Source organism: Oryzias latipes, chromosome 2 (assembly GCF_053564925.1).
Source record: "Oryzias latipes strain Hd-rR chromosome 2, Olatipes_Hd-rR_3.1".
In the NCBI taxonomy this organism is placed as follows: Eukaryota; Metazoa; Chordata; class Actinopteri; order Beloniformes; family Adrianichthyidae; genus Oryzias; species Oryzias latipes.
In genome coordinates this window covers 36647162-36670145 of record NC_136238.1, presented here as the reverse complement: position 1 = coordinate 36670145, position 22984 = coordinate 36647162, and the positions used below count along the sequence as shown (strand labels likewise).

The 22984-nt window shown below is 42.8% G+C and overlaps 2 protein-coding genes across 3 annotated transcripts; one reads left to right on the top strand and one right to left on the bottom strand.

Moving 5' to 3' along the window:
- Positions 1 to 16845: 16845 nt before the first annotated feature.
- Positions 16846 to 19739, bottom strand: LOC144987883 (keratin, type II cytoskeletal 8-like). 2 transcript variants are annotated; one of them, XM_078937622.1, is made up of 9 exons: positions 19569 to 19739; positions 18925 to 19133; positions 18796 to 18856; positions 18625 to 18720; positions 18373 to 18537; positions 18175 to 18300; positions 17910 to 18106; positions 17810 to 17829; positions 16846 to 17147 (listed from the first exon to the last, which is right to left on the bottom strand). In XM_078937622.1, the coding sequence occupies exons 1-9, from the start codon at positions 19656 to 19658 to the stop codon at positions 17107 to 17109; spliced, it is 1005 nt and encodes a 334-aa protein (XP_078793748.1). In that variant the 5' UTR covers positions 19659 to 19739; the 3' UTR covers positions 16846 to 17106. The 2 variants fall into 2 exon arrangements, with proteins under 2 accessions (XP_078793748.1, XP_078793752.1); XM_078937626.1 differs by lacking the exon at positions 16846 to 17147 and adding an exon at positions 17404 to 17649.
- Positions 19740 to 19869: 130 nt separating this feature from the next.
- Positions 19870 to 22228, top strand: LOC144987986 (keratin, type I cytoskeletal 18-B-like). Its single transcript, XM_078937976.1, has 5 exons — positions 19870 to 20112; positions 20186 to 20347; positions 20436 to 20561; positions 20791 to 21002; positions 21108 to 22228. The coding sequence occupies exons 1-3, from the start codon at positions 19870 to 19872 to the stop codon at positions 20517 to 20519; spliced, it is 489 nt and encodes a 162-aa protein (XP_078794102.1). The 3' UTR covers positions 20520 to 20561; positions 20791 to 21002; positions 21108 to 22228.
- The last annotated feature ends 756 nt before the right edge of the window (positions 22229 to 22984 follow it).

Sequence of the window (22984 nt, the reverse complement as noted above, 5' to 3'; positions counted from 1 at the left end):
GAAACAATAGAAGGATGAGATTACCAACCCCCCCTGGAATGTTGCCCCCTGTGCAGTGGACTAGTGGGGGCAGGGACGGCTGAACCAATCACAGAAGACTGTTGCAGCTTTCCCTCCAAAAGTCAACAAATCAGATGTTGTTGTTTGGATTCTTTGTCTTGAAGTTTCACATGTGGAAGCTTCCAGAGTCTTTTCTGTTTGGTCTGCAGGCTGAGCAGAACTGACTCCTGCAGGATCACAGGAACTTTCAGGAAAATCTCCAACCAGGACCTGTTTGGACCTTTTTTCTGTGATTGTGAGACTAGCAGATGATCGATCGGAGCTGCAGTGAAGAGGACGGCGGTGTTTGTGGGAGTTGGAGCTGAAGATTGGAGCAGAAACCATGTCTTCCCTTCAGTCTCTGAGAGAGTTGATCAGCGAGCGACTAGCTGCTGCTGCTGAAGAAATCTGCAGACTCTGTGAAGGAACCATCGTCCAGTACGAGCAGGAGCTCTGTCGTCAGCGCAGACTGCTGGATGTCATCTGGAAACCACAGCTGCAGCTACACCACATAGGTATGTTACCTTCATCAAAGAAACAGAGAAGCCCTTTGAGCTTCATGCTTTTCTTTTTTTTCTGTTTTACTTTGTGTACGAATTGTGTGTTGGCCTCCCCTCCGGCCTTCACAGATTCAGATGGTTCAGGACGTCCAAAAATGAAATATGCAGAAATTAAAAGACACACAAGAGTCTGCATGAATTTTCCAACCTTTTCCAAAAGTGTAGAGGTGGAGAAACACGACCTGTTAGGCTCTGTGGCTGTCCTCTCTCTGTCCTCAAGGCAAAAAGGCTTTTTTATTATTCAGTCAGGGAAGATGTAAACATACTAGATACGTCAGTAGAATGGTGTGTTTATGTCTAGTCTGCATTGCAGGTGTTGTGGCTTCATAAACACTCAAGTACAGAAAGAAAACGGAGACAAAAAGTAAAAAATAGCCCTATTAGTGACCTTGGTACTTATTATCTGCTACTGAAGGCAAGAATCAAGCATATTTCTGTAATACAATATACATGAATAAATAGAATCAATTAAATGCAGAATAACAAGAACATAGAAAACATAATAGAACCCCTGTTCACCTCAACATGGGCTATACAAATAAATTGCCTTGTCTTACTCTCACAAGTACAATTCACCAAAAAGTTACTTCAGTTAATGTAACGTGTTACTACCCACCTCTGTATAAATATTCATTTGAATCAGTCTCCTCGGGTCCTCCAGACTCCTCAGACATTGTCTCCAATGATCACAGAGTTTATTGATGCATGAAAAAACCAAAAGTCCTGGAAATGTATAAAAGGCTCCTTGTTGTGTTTGTGTCCCTGCAGTTCTCCCCCAGCATTGGATGACTGAAGAGGAAGATCTCTGCAACCAGCAGATGAACTTCAGAGTGGAACAGGAGGAACCAGAACCTCCACAGATTAAAGAGGAACAGGAGGAAACAGAACCTCCACAGATTAAAGAGGAACAGGAGGAAACAGAACCTCCACAGATTAAAGAGGAACAGGAGGAAACAGAACCTCCACAGATTAAAGAGGAACCAGGGGAACTCTGCATCAGTCAGGATGAAGATCAGCTTGATCTGAAGCAGGAGACTGATACCTTGATGGAGATTCCTACTTATGAGGACGATGAGAACAGTGAAGCAGATCTAATCAATCAGAGCTTTAATGTAACTGATAGTCAGGATGAAGAAGGAAACCAACATGAAGAATCAACATCAACTACAGATGAAGAGACAGAATCAACATCAACTACAGATGAAGAGACAGAATCAACATCGACTACAGATGAAGAGACAGACCCACAGAACAGAGATCAGAGGAAGAGGAGGGACAGAAGTCATGTCCAAAGTGTGGACAGCTCTCACATGTCAGCAGGTCAGTGTGACTCTGATCTTCATCTCCACACTATCGGTATGTTCACTTCAACAACGGTTCTATCTTGAGCTTCAAGCTCTCCAAACATGCAGTCCATCAACAGCGTGTCCTGGAAGAGTCTCTTCTGTCCCTTCCAGTTGAAAAGACAGAAGACATTAACTTTCAGGGCTTTAATCATGTTTGTGCTGCTGTCAGTTGTCATGCAGCATAGACGGTCCTCAGACAGGTTCCAGCAGTCGAGAGCGTCTCTCAATCCCTTGGCAACAAGTTCACCGGTGTGGTCCTCGGGAAAGTATGACGTTTGCAGGGAAATACTCCGCAAATCCCACGCATCGTTAATGAAATGCACCGTTAAACTCGTATAAGGCTGCATGGTCCGACTGGACCAAATGTCGTTTGTTGCCAAATAAAAGGACAGCTCCTCCAGTTCTCTGCTGACTGTCTCTCGTGTGTTGTTGTACAGCTTGGGCAAGGCGACTTCACTGAAGTACTTGCGGCTGGGTAGCTCATATCTGGGGTCTAATGTTTTAATTAAGTAAATAAACCCCGTCTTCTCCACGGTATATACGGGTACCATGTCTTTTGCTAAATGTAAAGCGACTGCTTTAGTGATTGTTCTCCACCGTGCCCCTTTACTGTCATATGCGGTGCCGGTGCCTTGTTGTACAAAGGATTCGGCTACAGTTAGCTGTTTTTTTAGCAATCTTTTTCTGGTCACTGCAGTTTTGTTTGTCTCGGAGAGACTGGCTTTTTTCATAGTGGGCTGGATGTTTCTGTTTCAGGTGTTGGAATAAGTTTGTTGTGCTGCTGCCTACAATCGCGATGGGCTTCAAGCAAATGTTGCAGCACGGGGTCTCTTGCTTCACGTCTGTCGCAGCAAACCCATAAGTTTGCTATGGGAAGTTAACAAGTTCCAAACGACGGACGTTTTTATTCCTTTCCCTTGGGACAGACTTCCCACTCTCGCCGCTGCCGGCGGCCATGCTGTCGCTTGTTGTTTGGTGTGTGCTATGTTGTTTGTCGCTTGCCATAGCGCCATCTGAAACTAACGTTACGGAAGCTCAGGGGAGCCAAATGCGGCATTAAACAAGAACTCGATTTAGTTATTTTTGAAATCGCCCGTAACAAAAAATTCAAATTTATTAATTTGATCGAATTATCGCCCAGGCCTAGATGAAACCCAAAAGTCCTGGAAACGTATACAATTCTCCTTGTTGTGTTTGTGTCCCTGCAGTTCTCCCCCAGCATTGGATGACTGAAGAGGAAGATCTCTGCAACCAGCAGAGGAACTTCAGAGTGGAACAGGAGGAACCAGAACCTCCACAGATTAAAGAGGAACAGGAGGAACCAGAACCTACGCAGATGAAACAGGAACCATGGGAACTCTGCATCAGTCAGGATGAAGAGCACCTTGATCTGAAGCAGGAGACTGATAACTTGAAGGAGATTCCTACTTATGAGGAAGATGAGAACAGTGAAGCAGATCTAAACAATCAGCAGAGCTTTAATGTAACTGATAGTCAGGATGAAGTAGGAAATCAACATGAAGAATCAACATCAACTACAGATGAAGAGACAGAATATACATCAACTACAGATGAAGAGTCAGACCCACAGAACAGAGATCAGAGGAAGAGAAGAGACAGCAGTCATGTCCAAAGTGTGGACAGCTCTGACATATCAGAAGGTCGGTGTGACTCTGATGTTAGAAAAAATCCCAAGAAGACAAATCTGGGTAAGAAACACAAACAATCTCCAAAAGAAGAGAGATTTTCCTCTATCAAGTCTGGTAAAAACTCAAAAATAATTACTAACCCGTCTGACTACAAGGAAACTGTGTCTGGAGAAAGATGTTATATCTGTAAAGAATGTGGTAAAAGCTTTTGTAACAGATCTCTGTTCAGAATTCATACAAGAATCCATGCAGAAGGTAAGCGATTTTCTTGTAAGGAATGTAATAAAAGCTTTAGTCGTATATCTACTCTCAAAACACACATGAGAATTCACACAGGAGAAAGGCCTTATTCTTGTAAAGAATGTAAAAAAAGCTTTAATCGCATATCTCATCTCAAACTACACATGAGAACTCACACAGGAGAAAAGCCTTTTTCTTGTAAAGAATGTAATAAAAGCTTTTATCAAATATCTACTCTCAAAAGACACATGGGAACTCACACAGGAGAAAAGCCTTTTTCTTGTAAAGAGTGTAAAAAAAGTTTTAATCAATTATCTAATCTCAAAACACACATGAGAATTCACACAGGAGAGAGGCCTTTTTCTTGTAAAGAATGTAAAAAAAAATTTAGTCGTATATGTAATCTCAAAAGACACATGAGAACTCACACAGGAGAAAAGCCTTTTTCTTGTGAAGAAGGTAAAAAAAAGTTTTGGTCAGGGATCTAGTGTCAACGCACTCATTACAACTTGTAAGACTTTTTCTTGATAATGTAAGGACTTAGTGTAAAATTCTAAATTCTAAACTTGTCTAATAGGAGGTCAACCTCTCTACCACAGCAGAATACTTTATTTTACAGGGGGAAAATGTTCTGTATCTCAGAAAAATGAAATATTTTGGAATAGGTTTTTAATCCTTAAATCCTCTGCGGTGAAACGCCAATGTTCGAATGAACTCCATACCAACTTGAGCTTTTATTTCATGTACACAGAGCCACAGGCTGATGGCCTCCATACCACATTGATGTAGTAACTTTATTAGAGGGAGGCACAAGTGAGTATTAAATGTGTAGAAAATAATTTTTCTAAAAAATAAAAAAAAGTTTGTTGTTTTGATATATGAATCACTACAGGAAGTTCTTTGTCCCAACAGCAGTTAGACCAGTGTTTTTCAACCAGTGTGCCGTGGGAAATTGCCCTCATTAACTGATCTAAAAACATTTCCCATCTCCGGGATTTCAGCTCTGTGTTCATCCAAACATTCCCTGATAAAACAAAGAGTAGTTAAGAATATGAAAGCTCATAAAATACCGGTACTTTTTTCTTTGTGTTTATTTTATTTTATTGAAGACACTTTGATAAGAATGACGGTACTGCAATTTAGCTGCAGTTTAAGCTGTTTTTGGAAAAGTCTCGCCTCTTTAACTGTCTCCACCAATCAATATTGAAAGCTTAATCACATTTCATCATACTGACCAATCAGAAGTGGTTAAAGTCTTCACTTCCTTGTCCCGATTTAGCTCGTAAAGTCTCTTATTTCCAACAAAAATACCAGCTAAAACTCATCTTTAGCGCTGTAGCTTTGGATCTGGGATCCGGTGTCAGACTGTGGAACATGTGAAGAAAACCATGAAGCTCAGAGAAGCGATCCCTGGCCGTTTGTGCACTACACCTCCAGGGCTCCAGACTAACTTTTTTCACTAGCACAGTGGCCCCCAACTGAAAGTTTTAGGGGTCACAACCAGAAAATTGAATGAAAAAGTGTCATTCATTAAAACTGGCGGGCTGCAGTAACATTAAACTTTCATATTAAGGCAGGGGCCGTAAAATATCATCTTGGAGACCCCAAATAGCTTGCGGCCCGCGAGTTTGAGACCCCTACTGTAGTTCTGTCACTGGTACACTAGCCGCAGGTCGGAAGAATGAATCAAGAATTCACTTACTCATAGCTCAGACGCACGCACATATCAGGTTGTGATGATATTTGTCTCTGTTTCCTTCCCACAGATGTTAACGCGCGCTCGATTATCTCTAGGCCCCTCCCCCTCCACGCATTTTAGCCACTTACAGCGACTTTCCCTATTCTTCTGACACGCAGTGGCCGCCTCACAGACGGTCATCACGGATTGTGTGCTCGTGTTTCATGAATATGTGCGCAAGTGTGTGTGTCTGCCTGCGTGCGTGTGTGCTCGCGTCTCATTGATTATTTCATTGATCATTGACGTGCCCCTTCCACGTTTAATGTATAAAAAAATACGTAGGGTGCGGGAGGCAAATTTACTGGACGCGCATGTGCGACTGGATGTAAAATTCAGTCGCACACTCTCAAATTTTGGTCGCAAAATGCGACCAATTGCTCGCAGTCTGGAGCCCTGATCTCCCATGATACATTTGGTTAAAGGGACAGCGTCTCAGCGCACTCTTGCGCTTGACTCTTTTTTGTTAAACGTCTTGAAACCACAACGAACACACATCAGACAGTTTTTAGTCTTCTAACTTAATTTTTATTACATCTTTTAGTAAACAACAGCTGCAACTTCCAGCTTTTTCTGCCACAATTATCACAAAATGACATGTGAGATTGTGGAGGGAATGTACATCAATACAGACAAAGAGTTTCTCCTTTTATTTTTTAATTTTTGGATGCTGGTGTGCCGCGGGATTTTTTTCAAGGTTAAAGTGTGCCCTGGCTCAGAAAAGGTTGAAAAACACTGAGTTAGACTATAGAATGAAACGGTTTAGGACTGCTGAAACTGCTGCTGTATTTACATATTTTTTATGACATGCACATTTACTTCCACTTTTTATTACTATTTTAATTTGTACTGACTCTTTGTTGTTCTAACTGCTATATTTCTTGTTTGGCTGCTGTAACAACTGAATTTCCATCCGGTGATCAATAAAGTCTTGTCTTTTCTTATTCTGACTTTCTCGGACAGCTTTTTTAGGTTTTCATTTTCTCTAAGCCACAATTATCAAAAGCAAATAAGTAAAGGATCAAATGTATTTCAATCTATGTGTAATGATATTAGACAATGAGTTTCATTGCTTCAAAATATGTAAAACCTTTTTTAACAAAATGAATTATTTTAGATGTACCTGTTAATAGAAGTGAGTTGTTTTGAATTATTTAGTTAACATCTAGTAGAGTTAACAGATAGTAGAGATAGGTATCATTAAGGTTTTATCTATTATCTCCTCCCTTGTGCTATCTTAGATGACCTCACCCTTACATTGAAGTGTTATTCCCACCATGACAAAGGTGGATGAAGGTGGAAAGATTTCATGTAATCCATGGACACCAGTGAAGATCACAAATCATTGAAGAAAAAAGGTTCAGCCCACTGTCTAGTGCAGGGGTGTTCATTACGTCGATCGCGATCGACCGGTCGATCTTGAAGGACATGAGGGTAGATCGCTGGACAGAGAAGATAAATAAATAAATAAATAAATAAAGTCTGAAAAATTTCCACCAGCCAATCAAAATCGTCACCGAGAAGTACGGGACTTGATTGACATGCAGAACGGCCAATCGGACATCCTCTCATGCATACGTCGCTGCAGACGTGTGTTTAAAAACACTGAGTGCATACTCTCTGTCATCCGAAAGGTGCTCTCTGCTCCGCGTCACGTCAAGTTCCCCGCAAACGACCACTCCGCACAAGCGGAGTGTTTAATAAAGCCGCTCCGCGTGTCTCCTCCTGCTATCAGCTCTGCAGTTCTCGGCCAATAAATACGAGCTCATGAGGAAGCTTCGTACGTAGCCATCAGCGCCTTTGAAACGCCATGATGCTCCCCCCATTGCACGGTTTACAACAGAGCATGAGATACGATGGTTGCTGCTTTCTGTCTTTGTGATAAAATGCCTCATCTGTTAATACTAAAGTATCTTTGTGTAATCTCACTGTGTAGTTTTTAATCATCAGTATATAAACAACAATGTTTCTAATAAACATCACTAACAAATATTTACTAATAGTATTTTATAAAAAAAAAAAAAAAAACGCCCCTCTCACCCTCCACGGGTGGTTTCTCCTCCAAGCTCGGGTCCTCTACCAGAGGCCTGGGAGCTTGAGGGTCCTGCGCAGTATCTTAGCTGTTCCTAGCACTGCGCTTTTCTGGACTGAGAGGTCTGAGTTCTTTCCAGGTATCTGTTGTAGCCACTCCTCCAGCTTGGGGGTTACTGCCCCGAGTGCTCCAATTACCACAGGCACCACTGTCACCTTCACTTTCCAGGCTTTCTCCAGTTCTTCTCTGAGTCCCTGGTATTTCTCCAGTTTCTCATGTTCCTTCTTCCTGATGTTCCCATCGCTTGGCACTGCCACATCCACCACAACGGCTTTCCTCTGTTCTTTATCCACCACTAAAATGTCTGGTTGGTTCGCCATTACCATCCTATCAGTCTGGATCTGGAAGTCCCACAGGATCTTTGCCCTCTCATTCTCTACCACCTTCGGAGGTGTTTCCCATTTTGACCTTGGGGTTTCCAGTCCATATTCTGCACACATGTTCCTGTATACTATTCCAGCCACTTGATTGTGGCGCTCCATGTATGCTTTACCTGCCAGCATCTTACACCCTGCAGTTATGTGCTGGATTGTTTCAGGGGCCTCTTTGCACAGCCTACACCTTGGGTCTTGTCTGGTGTGGTAGATCTGAGCCTCTATTGCTCTGGTGCTCAGGGCTTGTTCCTGGGCTGCCAGGATGAGCGCTTCGGTGCTGTCCTGTAGGCCATCCCTTTCTAGCCATTGGTAGGACTTCTTGATATCAGCCACTTCAGTTATGGTCCGGTGGTACATCCCATGCAGGGGTTTGTCCTCCCATGAGGATCTGTCCTCCAGCACTGTATCCTCTGCTCTCCATTGCCTGAGACATTCACTGAACACACTGTCAGTTGGGGCCTTGAGCTTGATGTACTCATGGATCTTGGATGTTTCATCCTGGATAGTGGCTTCTACGCTCACTAGTCCTCGGCCTCCTTCATTGCGGCTAGCATACAGTCTCAGGGTGCTGGATTTGGGATGGAACCCTCCATGCATGGTGAGGAGCTTTCGTGTTGTCTGTATCTCTTCCTTTGGCCATCTTATTATTCCTGCAGGGTATCTGATAACTGGCAGTGCGTAGCTGTTAATTGCCCGGGTCTTATTTTTGCCATTGAGCTGGCTTCTCAGGACTTGCCTTACTCGTTGGAGGTATTTAGCTGTTGCAGCTTTCCTTGTTGCCTACTCCAGGTTGCCATTTGCCTGTGGAATTCCAAGGCACTTGTAACTGTCCTCGATGTCTGCTATTGTTCCTTCTGGGAGTGAGACCCCCCCCTGTGTGGACTACCTTGCCTCTCTTTGTCACCATCCGGCTGCATTTCTCGAGCCCGAATGACATCCCAATGTCACTGTAGATCCTGGTGGTGTGGATCAGGGAGTCAATGTCACGCTCGCTCTTAGCATATAGTTTGATGTCATCCATGTAGAGGAGGTGACTGATGTTGGCCCCATTTCTGAGTCGGTATCCATAGCCAGTTTTGGTGATTATTTGACTGAGGGGGTTCAGACCTATGCAGAACATCAGTGGAGACAGAGCATCACCTTGGTATATCCCACATTTGATGGACACTTGTGCAAGTGGCTTCCCATTGGCTTCAAGGGTGGTTTTCCACAGCTTCATTGAGTTTCCTATGAAGGCTCTTAGAGTCCTGTTGATGTTGTACAGCTCCAAGCATTCAGTGATCCATGTGTGTGGCATCGAGTCATAGGCCTTCTTGTAATCAATCCAGGCTGTGCACAGGTTGGTGTGTCGTGACTTGCAGTCTTGAGCGACTGTTATGTCGACCAGGAGTTGGTGTTTGGCTCCTCTGGAGTCTCTACCAATGCCCTTCTGTGTGTTACTCATGAATTGATCCATGTGCCTATTTATCTTGGTTGCAATGATGCCTGACATGAGCTTCCATGTTGTGGACAGACAGGTTATTGGCCGGTAGTTGGATGGGACTGCACCCTTTGAGGGATCCTTCTGGATCAGGATCGTTCGCCCTTCTGTTAGCCATTCGGGGTGAGTCCCATCTCTTAGCAGCTGGTTCATTTGTGCTGCCAGGCGCTCGTGGAGTGCGGTAAGCTTCTTTAGCCAGTAGGCATGTATCATGTCAGGGCCCGGTGCTGTCCAGTTCTTCATACCTGAGACTCTCTTGGATGTCTGCCACTGTGATGGTTACTGGATTCTGTTCAGGGAGGTTGCTATGTTCTTTTCTTAGAGAGACCAGCCACTGGGCATTGCTGTTATGTGCTGTCTCTTTCTCCCATATACTTTTCCAGTACTGTTCAGTTTCTAGCCTTGGTGGGTCTGCTCGGCTGTTTTGACCCTGCCACTGAGCGTACACTTTTGGAGGTTGAGTTGCGAAGAGCCTGTTTATTCGTCTGGCTTCATTGTCTCTTGTGTACCTCTTTAGGCGGCTGCTCAAGGCTAGGAGCCTTTGTTTGGCAGTTTCCAGTGCTTCAGGTATGGGCATCTGGCTGTATCTCTTAGGTACTTGCTTTCTCATTGTACCTCTTTGAGCCTCTGTCAGCTTACTCACATCCTTCCGAGTTGCCTTGATTTTGGCCTCTAACCGTTGCTTCCATGGTGGGTATTGTTTTCTTCCATGGTTGCTCTTGTAGCCAAGCATCTCAAGGATCACTGCTGCTGAAGTGTAAACCAGTTCATTGGTTTCTGTGCAGCGACCGGTTGCCGCACAGAGGCGCGCGTATCGCGCTGAGGCGCGCGCTTTTCAGTCGCCGCTGCTTTATTTTACTGGTGTGTTTCTTTAACCAGCCCCGTTACCACCATAATGCTGCTGCGACACAAGTGGAAGGAGAGCTGTTCCCGTTCACCCCTCCATGCACTGCTGCTTCTTGCTCATTCTTAAACACGTACAACAGTGTGGCGAGCAGGGTTAGACCCGCCTTTAGCCCCTAAGACTCATGGGAAATGGGGGATCGCGGATGTAAATTTCCTCATCATAACTGAGGGATGTAATGTTGATTATATGGTTACTGTTTGTAATTTTATGTATGATTTCTAGATTGTCAATAATTAAAAATAAATAAAATAAATAAATAAATAAAATTAAAAACCATAACTGAGGAACTTGTTAACAGAATACAGTTCCATGCTGTTTGGCAGATGTGCGTGTACTCAAATACAGGAGCCTGAGGCAAGGCTAACTCCTCCCACAGTGTGCTAATGAATCACACTTACTCCGGGAGTCAGGATGATTAGTCAGGATGACCATGTTGCTTTATGCATGTGGCTCGTACCCTGACGCGGCTTGTGTATGTATAAAAGTAATTAATCACGTGAAAATGGATGGGTGCGGCTTGTAATCGGGTGCGATGGCATCAGTGTTGCTAAAAATCGACTTTAAGATTGAAATCAGTAAACAAGTTATTATGGGAAATAATATTAAACTAATTGCATTGTATATTTTTGAACCATGCATATACATGAACTGACACTTAAAAATGAACTTTAAAAGTTTATAAAATACTTAATTGAATTAACATGTGATATTTCTGCAGGTGAAGTTTCTCAAAGCGAAGTTCCAGAAAAGTTTGTGCTGCAGAAGAACAGATGGCATCTCTACATGGAAATACAAAAAGACTAAAGTCATTCATCACTGTGCAGTGTACAGGCAAATCACCATGATTTATGTGCAATGTAATCATTAAATATTATTTAACCTTAATATCTTTTTTTTTTTTAAGTTGCAGGTCCTGTAAAAAAAAGTCTTTAACCTGCTGCATAAGCCTGATTAGTTGTAAATGATGCAGTGGGGAGTGAAAAACGAAGCACAATTCCTGTCTTTAGCGTCGGGCTGATGATCTGGAAATCACATCTGAGGAATCGCATCAAACACTTGTACAACTCCAAACAACTTAATGTTCCTTTAAGCAAAACTCCAGTTTAAAATGTTCATATAAGGCTTGCTTCATTTAGGAGTTTTTCCATGTTTACCGTTTTAGGTTTTAAAGCTTTATTAACAAAGATGATGTATGATTTTCAAAGCTGTTGTTTAGAAATGTTTCTTTGTCAATGAGAAAACTGAATGCTGACGTGAGGATTGTAATAATGGATATGAAAATAAACAAATTTGTTTCATAGCAATGCAGTGTATTTATTGAAAACTTAACATGAATACGTTATTCAATAACAGAAACAAAGAAACAGTTGATGATTTTCCTTTATGGGCTTCTTCATGCAGTCAATCAAATGTTACGTTTACATTCAGCATTTACTCAGCGTACCTGTCAGTCACATTTATTAGAGGAAAAAATGCATCTGGGAAAAGTCTGTTTGTGCTTAACAACTATATCAAAAAGAGTCATGTCAGGGAAGTTTTGTCCACATTGCTGCTCAGCATCACATCCAGAGGAAGATGCACAGGTAAGGGACCCCAGTTCCTGCTCGTACATGCTTGCAGCTTCCTCTGCACTGGACTCCAGCTCCATTGAAATCGCTGACAGAAATAAATTAATAAATAAAAAACCACTGACAGAAAAACATCAGCTGCCGTTCATCTTTCATTCAGGAAAAAGTTGAGTTCATCAAAATGAGGAGTAAATGGGTTAAACCAGACATTCATTAGGGAGGGGTCAAAACACCAAACTCAGAATAAAATACATTATTTCAGTCTTATAAAAATACATTCTAAAACACTTCGGTATTCCTCCTCTGCCTGAAAGTCTAAAATGTTTTTTTAAAGATTTATTTTACACTACAGACTTTGCCACCTTTAGTTACACACCTGTACATGTCTGATGATGTGCACATCAAGTCATTTACTGTCATGTTTCTGTGCACTGACACACTCTAAAGTCACAGATCTTAATAGTGTGAATAAGAAGCATTCATAAATGTTATTCTGAGACACAAACTGCTGCAGTTTACCTGACAGCTTCGCTGATTTATGCTGCTGGTACACCTGTCTGTGAATCCTGCCCACGTGACCCCCCTCTCCAGCTGATGAGGTAACCTGTCATTAACGTATGACTGAAGGATCTTGGATCTGTCTGTAAACACCCACCTAGAAATCACGTTTAACGCTACATTTATTAGATCAAACAAATGTGCCTCCATACCTTATCTGTGGATGGCGGGACTGCATTTGCTGATGTCCGCCGTCTTTAACACCCGTTTCTTCGCAGCTGCTGCTTTAGACAGAATCCTCTCACGACATTTCGAAACATTTGTAAACCTGGTTGGTGTTGATATTTCTGCGTGCGTTCTGTCATCACATCCGCTAAATATTCAAAGATTAACGTTTAAGTTAACGTTTTATCGTCCTTCCCTTTCATTGTTTACCTGCAGAACGGACGTCATCCACACAAACTACTTCCGGGTGACCGTTCTGCTTCAGACGAAATATTAAAAAAATAATTTAAACCATCATTATCTGTTTGCTGCATTTTTGATTTAATATGTAAATGGGAAATACGTGGATTATTATGGTACATTGTTGTTTGGACGATTTTTAGTTCAAATGATTGACAAACATCATCATCCAATCAGCGTTGTCCCATAGTACCTGCCTCTTCCGGTTTGGAAATGTTTTTCATTTTTGAAGATTTCATTTTGTTTTCTGGAAATTAATTTTGTTTTCTGAAATGTTTTTTTCTTTTTTTTCTTTTTTCTTTTTTATGTTTTGGTTTCTGAAATTTTGTTTTGTTTTTCTAAAATGTAATACTGCTTTTTAAATAGTTGCTGTGATCTTAAAAATGTTTTTGTATCGAGTGATTTGTTGAATGGTTTGCACTTCAGGGCCACCGTAGAAAACACACGGAGAATGATTCTGCAAAGGAAATCCCAAGTTCTATTGGTAAGTCAGCGTCCTGGAAACATGCTTTGTTGGTTCTGAAGTGGCATGAATGCAGACTTAGTACGAACACATTTGATTAATCCACGGGCTTTATCAGTCCGTGCGCATTGTTTATCAGATTTTTTTTAAACCACTCGCACCTGGGGAGCTTCATGTATTTCAGCCCTTCAGAGCTGAAACTCACACTCTTTAGGACCCAGCAGCGTTTTGACTGCTGCAGCTGCAGTCACGTGATTTCTGGTAACTGCAGAGAGGAGGAAAATCACAGCCATGCATTCCCACACACACACACACACACACACGCACCCCCCCCCCCCACACACACACACACACACAAAGAGGGAGGAGGTCTGCTCTCGGTCAGACAGCAGAGTTTGTCCAGCAGACACAGACGTTGGAGTTTCCTCCGTTTTCTTCTTCTTCTGTGAGTCTTTGTGTAAAAGTTGTTTTTTGCTCTCATGATGAAGCTGTTGTGTCTGATCTGTGAGGAAAAGAGCAGCAGACAAACACATCAGGGCTTCCTGACAACATGGCGACTCTGGTTTTAATGTAGAGACGGCTCAGAGAAGCTCTGGTCCTTCTTCCAGCCATCAGCCGTTTTTCACATGGGCAGCATTTACCAGGCACACTTCAACTGGTATGCCTATATTGTGATTACCAAGGCGGTATTGAGTCGATTAAGGAGACACAAAGTGTTTGATCTGATGGGACTATAACATACCGCACCCTGAGTTTTTATTTTACCAGCCTGACATTGTACGTCGCACCCAAGTCTTCACCCTCTCCTCTCTTCCCACTTATGGTGCAAAAAAAAAAGAAGCAAACCCAACAGGATGAAATCACTAAGGGTGAAACAACGTAAAACAGCCACATGAAAGGGCACAAGGGCAAAAGAAAGACCCCTGATCAACCAGAGCAGGCAAAGGGGAGGGTATTCCACAGTTCTAATGTGGATGTGACCACCACTACGTCTGAAGGTTTCATTTTGAATGTTTCACAGGGCCCTCTGCTGCACGACACTGAAACTTGCACCCTCACCTCTTTGCGGTAGTCTTTGGAACGTACCAAGTCAAGAAATTGGGTGAATCACACAAACACAGGTAATTGGGAGTATTTCAGGCTAACAATCCTCTCTAGGCAGCAGCTCTGCCTCCTGTCTTAGAGAAGGATGTGTGGGAGGGAAAAGAGGAGGGGTAGTGGGCGCTCGATTACGCAACACCTGGATCATCACATGCTGCTGGATCACTCAGCAGCTCATGTTAATAATGCTATTATTTACTAACTATTGTAGATATTTTTATTACGTGTCTTTTCTGTGGTTTAGTTGGTGTCAGTATATGACACAAAGACAGCAGGTAAAGCAGGAAAACAGCTGCACTTTATGAGATCATTAATAAACTATAGATCATTTTTCATGGATTGAGGTATTTGGAGGATTTCTACTGTTGGTGTTGCTCAAAATTAGGGTAATGACAAATAGGTTTAGAGTAATCCCACTGCTGAGTTCTAAGATTTAGTTTTTAATGTTTTATAAAACCTAAACATAATAGTCACAATAACAGTTTTTTTTTAGATCCAGTCCCTCTGGTATGTTTCACAAAGACACACACAGGACGTCACACACCAAGAAGTTCTTGCTAAAAATGATGCAGGAGTCCAGCTCTAAAAAATGATGAAAGAGCAGAGAAAACAGAATGAATCGATTTATTATTTCTTCTTATTAATATTTGTTTGTTTAGTTCTGCAGCATTTTCATATTTGTATAATTGTGACAGAATATATTTTTATGGATGTAAAATATTATACGCTATTTCAGGTTTAACTTGATTTATTCTGGATTCATATTCCTGTCTGTCTTTTTAAATATTTGTGTTCAAAAAGTTTAGCTTTAGTGTGTTCAGTAAATGTTTATCATGTTTGGCAGAAACTAAAGTGTGTTTTGGATTCAGGCTCCCTGTGCGACTGAGTTTGACCCCCCAGTAACACCAGTTTATTGCTCATCAAGCTATAGGTTCAAACAGCTTATTATGTACAAGGAAATGCAAATTTTATTAGCTTTTAAAAAAATTATGACATTTTTAGGGGTGCAACGGTACACGTAGTTGTACTGAAATGTTTCGGTACAGCAATTTTGGTTCGGTTCACTTTTATACCGTTTCGTTTTTCAATTTCGTTGTTGTGCCCCCCCCCCCCTTTTGTTGCTCAAAATAAAACTTCCCATCCACCCCTCCTGAAGCTATCTAAACACCCACCAACCACCCTCATTGTTTAAATGTATACATTTCATTACTTCTTATCTGATTATGGATACGACCCAGCAGAACATTTTTGTGAGCCGTTTTCAACCATTATTGCCTCAATGATTCCCCAAATTTGTGAGGTGAAGGCCAGAAGGATCTTCTGAGTAATGCATTGCCCCAGCCCCCTCCTCTGTTCCTCTCTGTTCTCCCCCCTCGTCATCATCAGCTGATCGTCTCTCAAACTTCAAACTTTATTGATTTGTATAGCGCCTTTCATTTCAGTTAAAAACGCAAAGCGCTTAACATAAAAGCAGATAAAATAATAATAGAAAAGGAAAATGATTAAAAACAGAAAACACAGGATTATCACACAAAGATGGGACCCCTCCCTCACCAGATTCCTCCCTCCACCCATCCAATTCCCCCAGTAGAACCACGAACAAACAAAGAACTGCAGCTCAACCCTTGTGCTATCCTAGGCACTTTAACTTTAGGAGTTGGGTCATCTAGACCCACTAGACAGTGCGCTGAACCTTTTTTCTTCAATGATTTGTGATCTTCACTGGTGTCCATGGATTACATGAACTCTTCCACCTTTGTCATGGTAGGAATAACACGTCAAAGTAAGGGTGGGGTCATCTTAGGTAGCACAAGGGTATTAAAGAAGGTCTGGCTCGGTTCTGCTGTGAGGAAACAATATCATGGGGATCCATTTATTCCAAGTCTTGGCCCAACCCCGTGGGTCATTACCACGGCACCCACCCAACACAGAGCAGCCCAGGGCCCACTCGCTCCTGAGCCACGGGTTGCCGACCCCCGGTCTAGTGGGTCTAGATGACCCAACTCCCAAAGTTAAAGTGCCTAGGATAGCACAAGGGTTACAATATATCAAAATACCTTCTGGACTGAGAGACTCTGGTGGTTGTGAGGTAAGTGTTTTTGTTTTTTCTATTTAGTTTCTAGGTAGGTAGGAGCCTTGGCTTCACCAAACACCTTTTTCTGTTAATGTTCAGTGTTTACGTTGTGGTTTTAAGTTTGTGTGTTTAACATAACCGACATAAATGTCTCTCTTTCTCTCTCTCTAAAAAGGTTCCCGCCTTTAATCTGAGAGGATTTTTCTGCAGCGTGTTGATCTGGAAACTATTTTATTTTGAAAAACAGACATGCATCTTAATTATTTGTTTTAATGTGAAAGGCCTGACCAACATCCTTTATTTCTTAAACTTTTTTTAAGAAATGTCCATGTCCTTCATGTTGAACATCTTTCTCTGTCATGAATTCCCTTGATTTCTGATTTCTTGATAAATATTTAAAGCTGATGTCTTTGTGTCTCAGCCTCCAGAAGGTTTCAGCACCACCATCCGGACAGCTCCCACTGCACGTTCTCCTTAAAACCCACTCGGGCTCCAACCAAGAGTTTGGGAAGAAATCAGGAGAATCCGGAGAACGGAGGAGGAGATCTGAGGATCTCTGCAGAGAGAACGTGTGGAGAAAAGACAGACGTGCAATGTACCGAGTCCTCTGACCGAGTCCTCATGAGAGACACGCTACATGTGTCAAGCAGGACAGACGTGTGATTAAAGGGGAGGAGGAGCAGAACTGAAGTTAGAAGATGCAGACAAACAGGAGAAAATGAACCACCTGGAAGAAAATCCAACTGGAAGCATTTGCTCAAATCCAATGGCTGACACCCCCCCCCCCCCCATAAAAGGTTGCTTTACAAACATTTTCTTTGAAGCTCTATTCATTTTATTTACTTCTCCATTGACAGAGGTGAGAAAGAGAAAGAAAACACAGAATGAAACCACATAGAACCGCTCCATTAGATTACACATGAGGAGACCTCCAGCCGTGGAACCTGCAACCCGGTGTTCTGGGAACTCGGCCGGGTTCCAAATCCAACCAGATCAGCAGGTGAGAGTTTCAGGGAACTGCTGGTTACCACGGCAACAGGACAGGAAACTGCTTCATTCTGGTTTAGTGAGATAGAAGGAAATCTGCAGGTTACTACAGGAATTCTCCACCAGGGGGCGCACCACTCCAACAAAGGATGTTTCTTTGCCTTAACGACAGACAGGTGCTGTGTAACTCCCCCCCCCCCCCCCCCCCCCCCGTGATGCTGAGGTTCTCACCTGTGTGGATGTCCTTTAAGCTGTGAAAAGAGGAGCAGAAACCGCCGTTAGGACACTCCTCCCACATTCTCATGTCATGTCGACCTGCTGCCTCTCCTACCCCTCCTCCTCGTCCTCCAGAAGCCCCCCATAGGTAGCGATCTCCATGTCCAGGCCCAGCTTGATGTTCAGCAGCTCCTGATGCTTACGGACCTGCAGGGTCAGAATTTCCCTCTTCTTCTTCAGTTTCTCCTCCAGTCCAGTGATTTCTGCATCGTCTCCTTCTTTCAGCTTTAAGTCTTTTTCCAGCTCCTTTTCCTATCAGGAAACAGGGATGTCATCAGGATGGGGGTGGTGGATGCAGAAGTTGGTTGTTTGCTCTTTACCTTTGTTTGCTGAACCTCCAGCTTAGTTTGGAGTTCTGTGATCCTCTTCTTCAGAAGTGTAATTTCCCTCTTTATCTCGTGTGCCTTCTGCTCGTACTGGCCTGAAGTTTGGCGCAAAGCGTCAATCTGAGGAGGAGAGCAACCACAGTGACATCACTGATGTTAATGTGTGACAGACCTCATCTTCTTCTTCCTCACCTTCTTCCTGTTCAGCTGATCTACTTGCTTCCTGGTGCGATCTGCTATTGCTGTATAATGAGCCTCAAGGGATTTGATGATGTTCTCCAGGTCCAGGGACCGTTTGTGGGTGTCAGAGATGACCCTCTTCTCATTCTGGATCATAGACTCCAGCTCCTTGGCTTCCTGAAGGTCAGACGCACAGAAGGGTCATCTGGAGGAACGTCTTTTTTCTCCAGAACCAGGAATGGAACCTCTGGAACCTCTCTGTACCTCATCAAATCCAGCTCTGAGGAAGTTCAGCTTATTGTTCAGAACCCTCTTTTCCACCATCAAGTCAGCTGTTATCAGCCATTCATGCTCCAAAGCCTGTTGCATAAAAACAGTTCAGATATTTTTGTAAACATTAGATGATCCGCAAACACTTCAGGATGTTGATTTTACCTTGATGCTGTTGATGAATGTGTTCATCTTTTCAGATCTTTTCTTCTTCTCTTCCTCGTACCTGCAAGCGTTTCCATGGTTACCGTGCTGACAAACACTCAGAGCTTCAGAACCAGAACCTCTGCTGACCTCCTCCTGGTGTCCTCCACCTCCTTCTCCTGCACAGACAGCTCCACCTCCAGCTTCTCCTGATCTTTGCAGAAAGCTTGACGCTGCTGTTCCAGCTCTTCCTTTGCTCTCCTCACAATCTCATCCACCTTCCAGGTGTGGACGTCCCTCCCCTTGAGGATCTTCAGTTTTTCTTCCAGCTTTTTGTTCTCAGTCTTACAGTGAATCACCTGGAACACACAGAGACAATGTTTGCACCGTCACAAAAACATGCTGGGTTTGAACTTTGTACACGTTTCTCAAGCATCAAATCTGAACAGAAACATGTCTCAAAGGTTTTCCATGAAGCTTTAGGTTTGATCCTACGATGATGTCACGTATGATGAGCTCCACTGGAATCAACCCAAACAGCTTTGACGACACAAAACATTCAAATCACTGAATTCCTTTAATTTTAGTGATCCACCATGAAGAAACACTCAGTCATGCACAGCTGTCTTGATCCTCTTATTTTCCCAGATCTTCCTGCTTAAACGCTGTTTTAGGAGGAATTGTTCACTAGATTCACACATTTTGGACATATTTGCTAAACAACAGTATGTTTGAAGATTTGATAAAACATTTTTCTGAAAAGAAATAGAGTTTAAAAACGGAGTTCCACACACCTGACTGATGACAACCAGGAACTGGTCGTTGCCCTCTTTCATACCATCTTTGTCCCTCTTGGCTTCTGTAAAATGGTTAGAGGAACTCATGATGACGGACTCTGACACACAGGTGAGGTCCTTCTGAACAGGTGAGGTCTTTCTGCACAGGTGAGGTCCGTCTGAACAGGTGAGGTCTTTCTGAACAGGTGAGGTCCGTCTGAACAGGTCAGGTCTGGTGGAGCCTCGTCGTTTCTCCTGCTTTTATCAGGACAGGAGTCTCCATCTCCTCCCCATACCTGCGCTGAGGTCCAATCATAAGATGACACCCGAGGAGGAGAGGTATGTGGTTGAGGTGAAAAACTGGAATTTCGACTCGGAACCAGCTTTTCTGCGTCTCTGGAGCCAACCGGGTTGCTGGTGGGCGGATTTATGCGCAGACACCTGCTATAAGAGCCTTCCCAGCATCCATCCGGCCGTACTGCGACAGCAACAAGAAAACCTAAGCAGGGAAATTGAAATACTGAACAAGACGCTCCAACAACAGAAAACAGAGCACCAGGCTGTGAGGCTGGCAGCACATTGGCAGAGTCGCTCTCTGCTCATCTGAGGATGAACTTCTACTCTTTTTCTTGCAGAAAGTCAAGGATCTGTGTAAGAGGATCAGGGAGTCAAAGGTGACGGTGGAGATTGAGTCTCAGAACTCCAACCTGACTGACATTGTCAAGGAGATCCGAGAAAAATATGATGAAATAGCAAAGAGGAACATGGAGGAGATGGATGAGTGGTACCAAAAGGAGGTATGATGGTGCTGTGAGGACAGTCTCCACCTTCTCCACCTTCTCCACCCTCCTGGTTCATCCAACTCTGTCATGTGTGTCTTTGTAGCTGAAGAGCCTCCAAGAGCAGGAGAATCATCACCGGAGCCAGCCTGAATCTGCAAAATCTGAATATACCAAACTGCTGAAGTAAAAGAAAATGCTGCAAATCCACACTGACAATCTGATTACCAAGGTAATCACATAAACATAAAAAACCAGAGTGAAACACGAGGAAATGAGTCAAACTTCAATAAAACCTGAAGATTCAGGGTTTAGCAACCTTTGGAAACGTCTCCCATTCCTCACAGGCTTGTCAACACCTGAGTGCTTTCATCCATTCAAAGTATAAGCTGAAAAGAAGAAGAAGCAGTTTGTTGTCTGGTTCTCTTCTTCAGCATTCTGACCTCCTGCTTTCTCTACAGATTAAATATCTTGAAGAGACTCTGAAGGAGAGCAGACAGCAAGTGGCTGGCAACAGAGGTGAACTAAAAAAGAAGCTGCAGGAGCTGATTTCCCAGATTGATGAGCAGAAGAAGAAGAACCAAGACCTGCTGGAACTCACTGGCAGCCTGCAGGTGCAAATCCGGAAATACAAAGACCTGGTTGGCTACAAGCATCAATCAGCCTGAGAGAGGTGAGTCAGGAAATGCAAAAAAACTCCAAAGATTTACAACAAACTAAAGTCCAAGAAGGATTTTTGAGATGTTTCTGACTAACAAGTGGGATTTTTTCTTTCCAGATCCTTCATGGTTCACGTATAAAGAGGAATCTATGGTAAAAAAAAAAAACTCCTAATACAGGTTACATCTATGATCACATCTATCTATCTACAGAACTACACATTTATGATGATGACAATGATGGCAGCAATGAAGATGACATGAGTCTTGTCACCTGAAACCAGCTTCATCGGACGTTTGGGGAACTGCTACTTATGGGTCTGCTTTAAATTCAGAAGGTGGGCGGGGCTTAAATAGGACAGGATGTTATTACAACATCCTATGGACATGAATAAAAGCTCAAATGAGTGATAGGAGTTTTATCACGTCTGTTATTTTCTTCTCTGTCACTGATGATAAAGAATCACATCAACTCTGTCAAAGTAAAAGCATCTGATTCAAAGGAAGTCCCAGATTCTGGTGTTGTTTGTCGACTCGTCACTCAGAAGAGGCATCGAAATCCCAGAAACCTCATGGAACCACTATCACTGATCAATAAACAAACAATCATTCCAATAGTTACATTTACTGAATGTAGAGTTTAAAAAGTATAAAAAAAACACCAAGAGTTTTCTATCAGGAAACCAATTATTTTAACATTTTTATGTATTTCTTGATTCTAAATGATCACATGCATAAATTTAAAGTCCCAGTCTGATCATCTGCTGATCAAACGTTCAAAGCGTATACTGTGATGATGATAATGATGATGATGATGATGATGACGATGGTGCCGTTTTTAGCCGACATCTAAAAACCTGTGTGGTTTCTATGACATAGTTTCTGCAGAGCGGCATTAAAAATTCACCTCTGAGTTGTGGGCAGGACTGTTGATGCAGAGTAAGCCTGCCACTACTTCCCATCATCCCTTTGTTTACACTCTCTCCCACTAGCTTACAGCCCCTCACACCCTCATCCTAACATTAGGGTACAACAGAAACAGCAGCAACATCAGATCTGTCCATCCGTCCGGTTCTGATCCAGATTCCAGCTCAGAGCAGGAAAACAAAGACGTTCATGGATCTGTTGGTCTGCAGGTGGATGATCAGAACGGGGAGGAGCAGGAAGCTTGTAGCCCCCCTGGAATATTTTCTACATCACTGTTACATCACCATGATTTGAATAAAGAAATACTCAGAAATGCAGTTTTCATCTTTCTTTTACTCATGTATGTCCTCCATTGTGGGGAAAAATACTACAAGACTGTGTTTTAAAGCAGCAGATACTCATTGGAGTGGCTCTTTAAAGAAAAGTAAAACCAGTGAAAGGATCTTTGAAAACTCCTGTTGGCAGAAGAATTCAAACAGGAGTTTAAGGAATTGAGACCTGGTCTCTGCTGGTTTGTTCATTTGGTTTCATTATTTCCAAATGTGTGTGAGTGCCAATAACCCCGCCCATTTTCACTTTGCCCCAGAGGCTGTCAGTCATCCTCATGAACTGTCAACATCTTCAAACTTCTTTTCTGTCATACTTGAAGTCTTAGTCACATGTTCCTGTAAGAGAGGGTCGACCCAAATAGGTGATGGTTTTTTGGGGGGTTGTCTGGGTCCTTGGAGGGCCGTAGAGAGGAGTGGCTGTATTTTAAGGTGAGCACAGGTGTGTCTTGCAGTTTCCTTGATGCTCGTACGACCACCTTAAGGGACATCAAGTACATGGAGCGTACTGTGTCTTGTGAAAGTATTCAGCCCCCCTTGAACTTTTCAACCTTTGCCACATTTCAGGCTTTAAACATAAAGACATAAAACTGTCATTTTTGTGAAAAATCATCAATAAGTGGGACACAATCAACAAACTTATTTAACAAATACTGAAAAAAACTGAAATATTGGGTGTGCAAAATGATTCAGCCCCTTTCCTTTCAGTGCAGGAACTCTCCAGATGTTCAGTGAGGATCTCT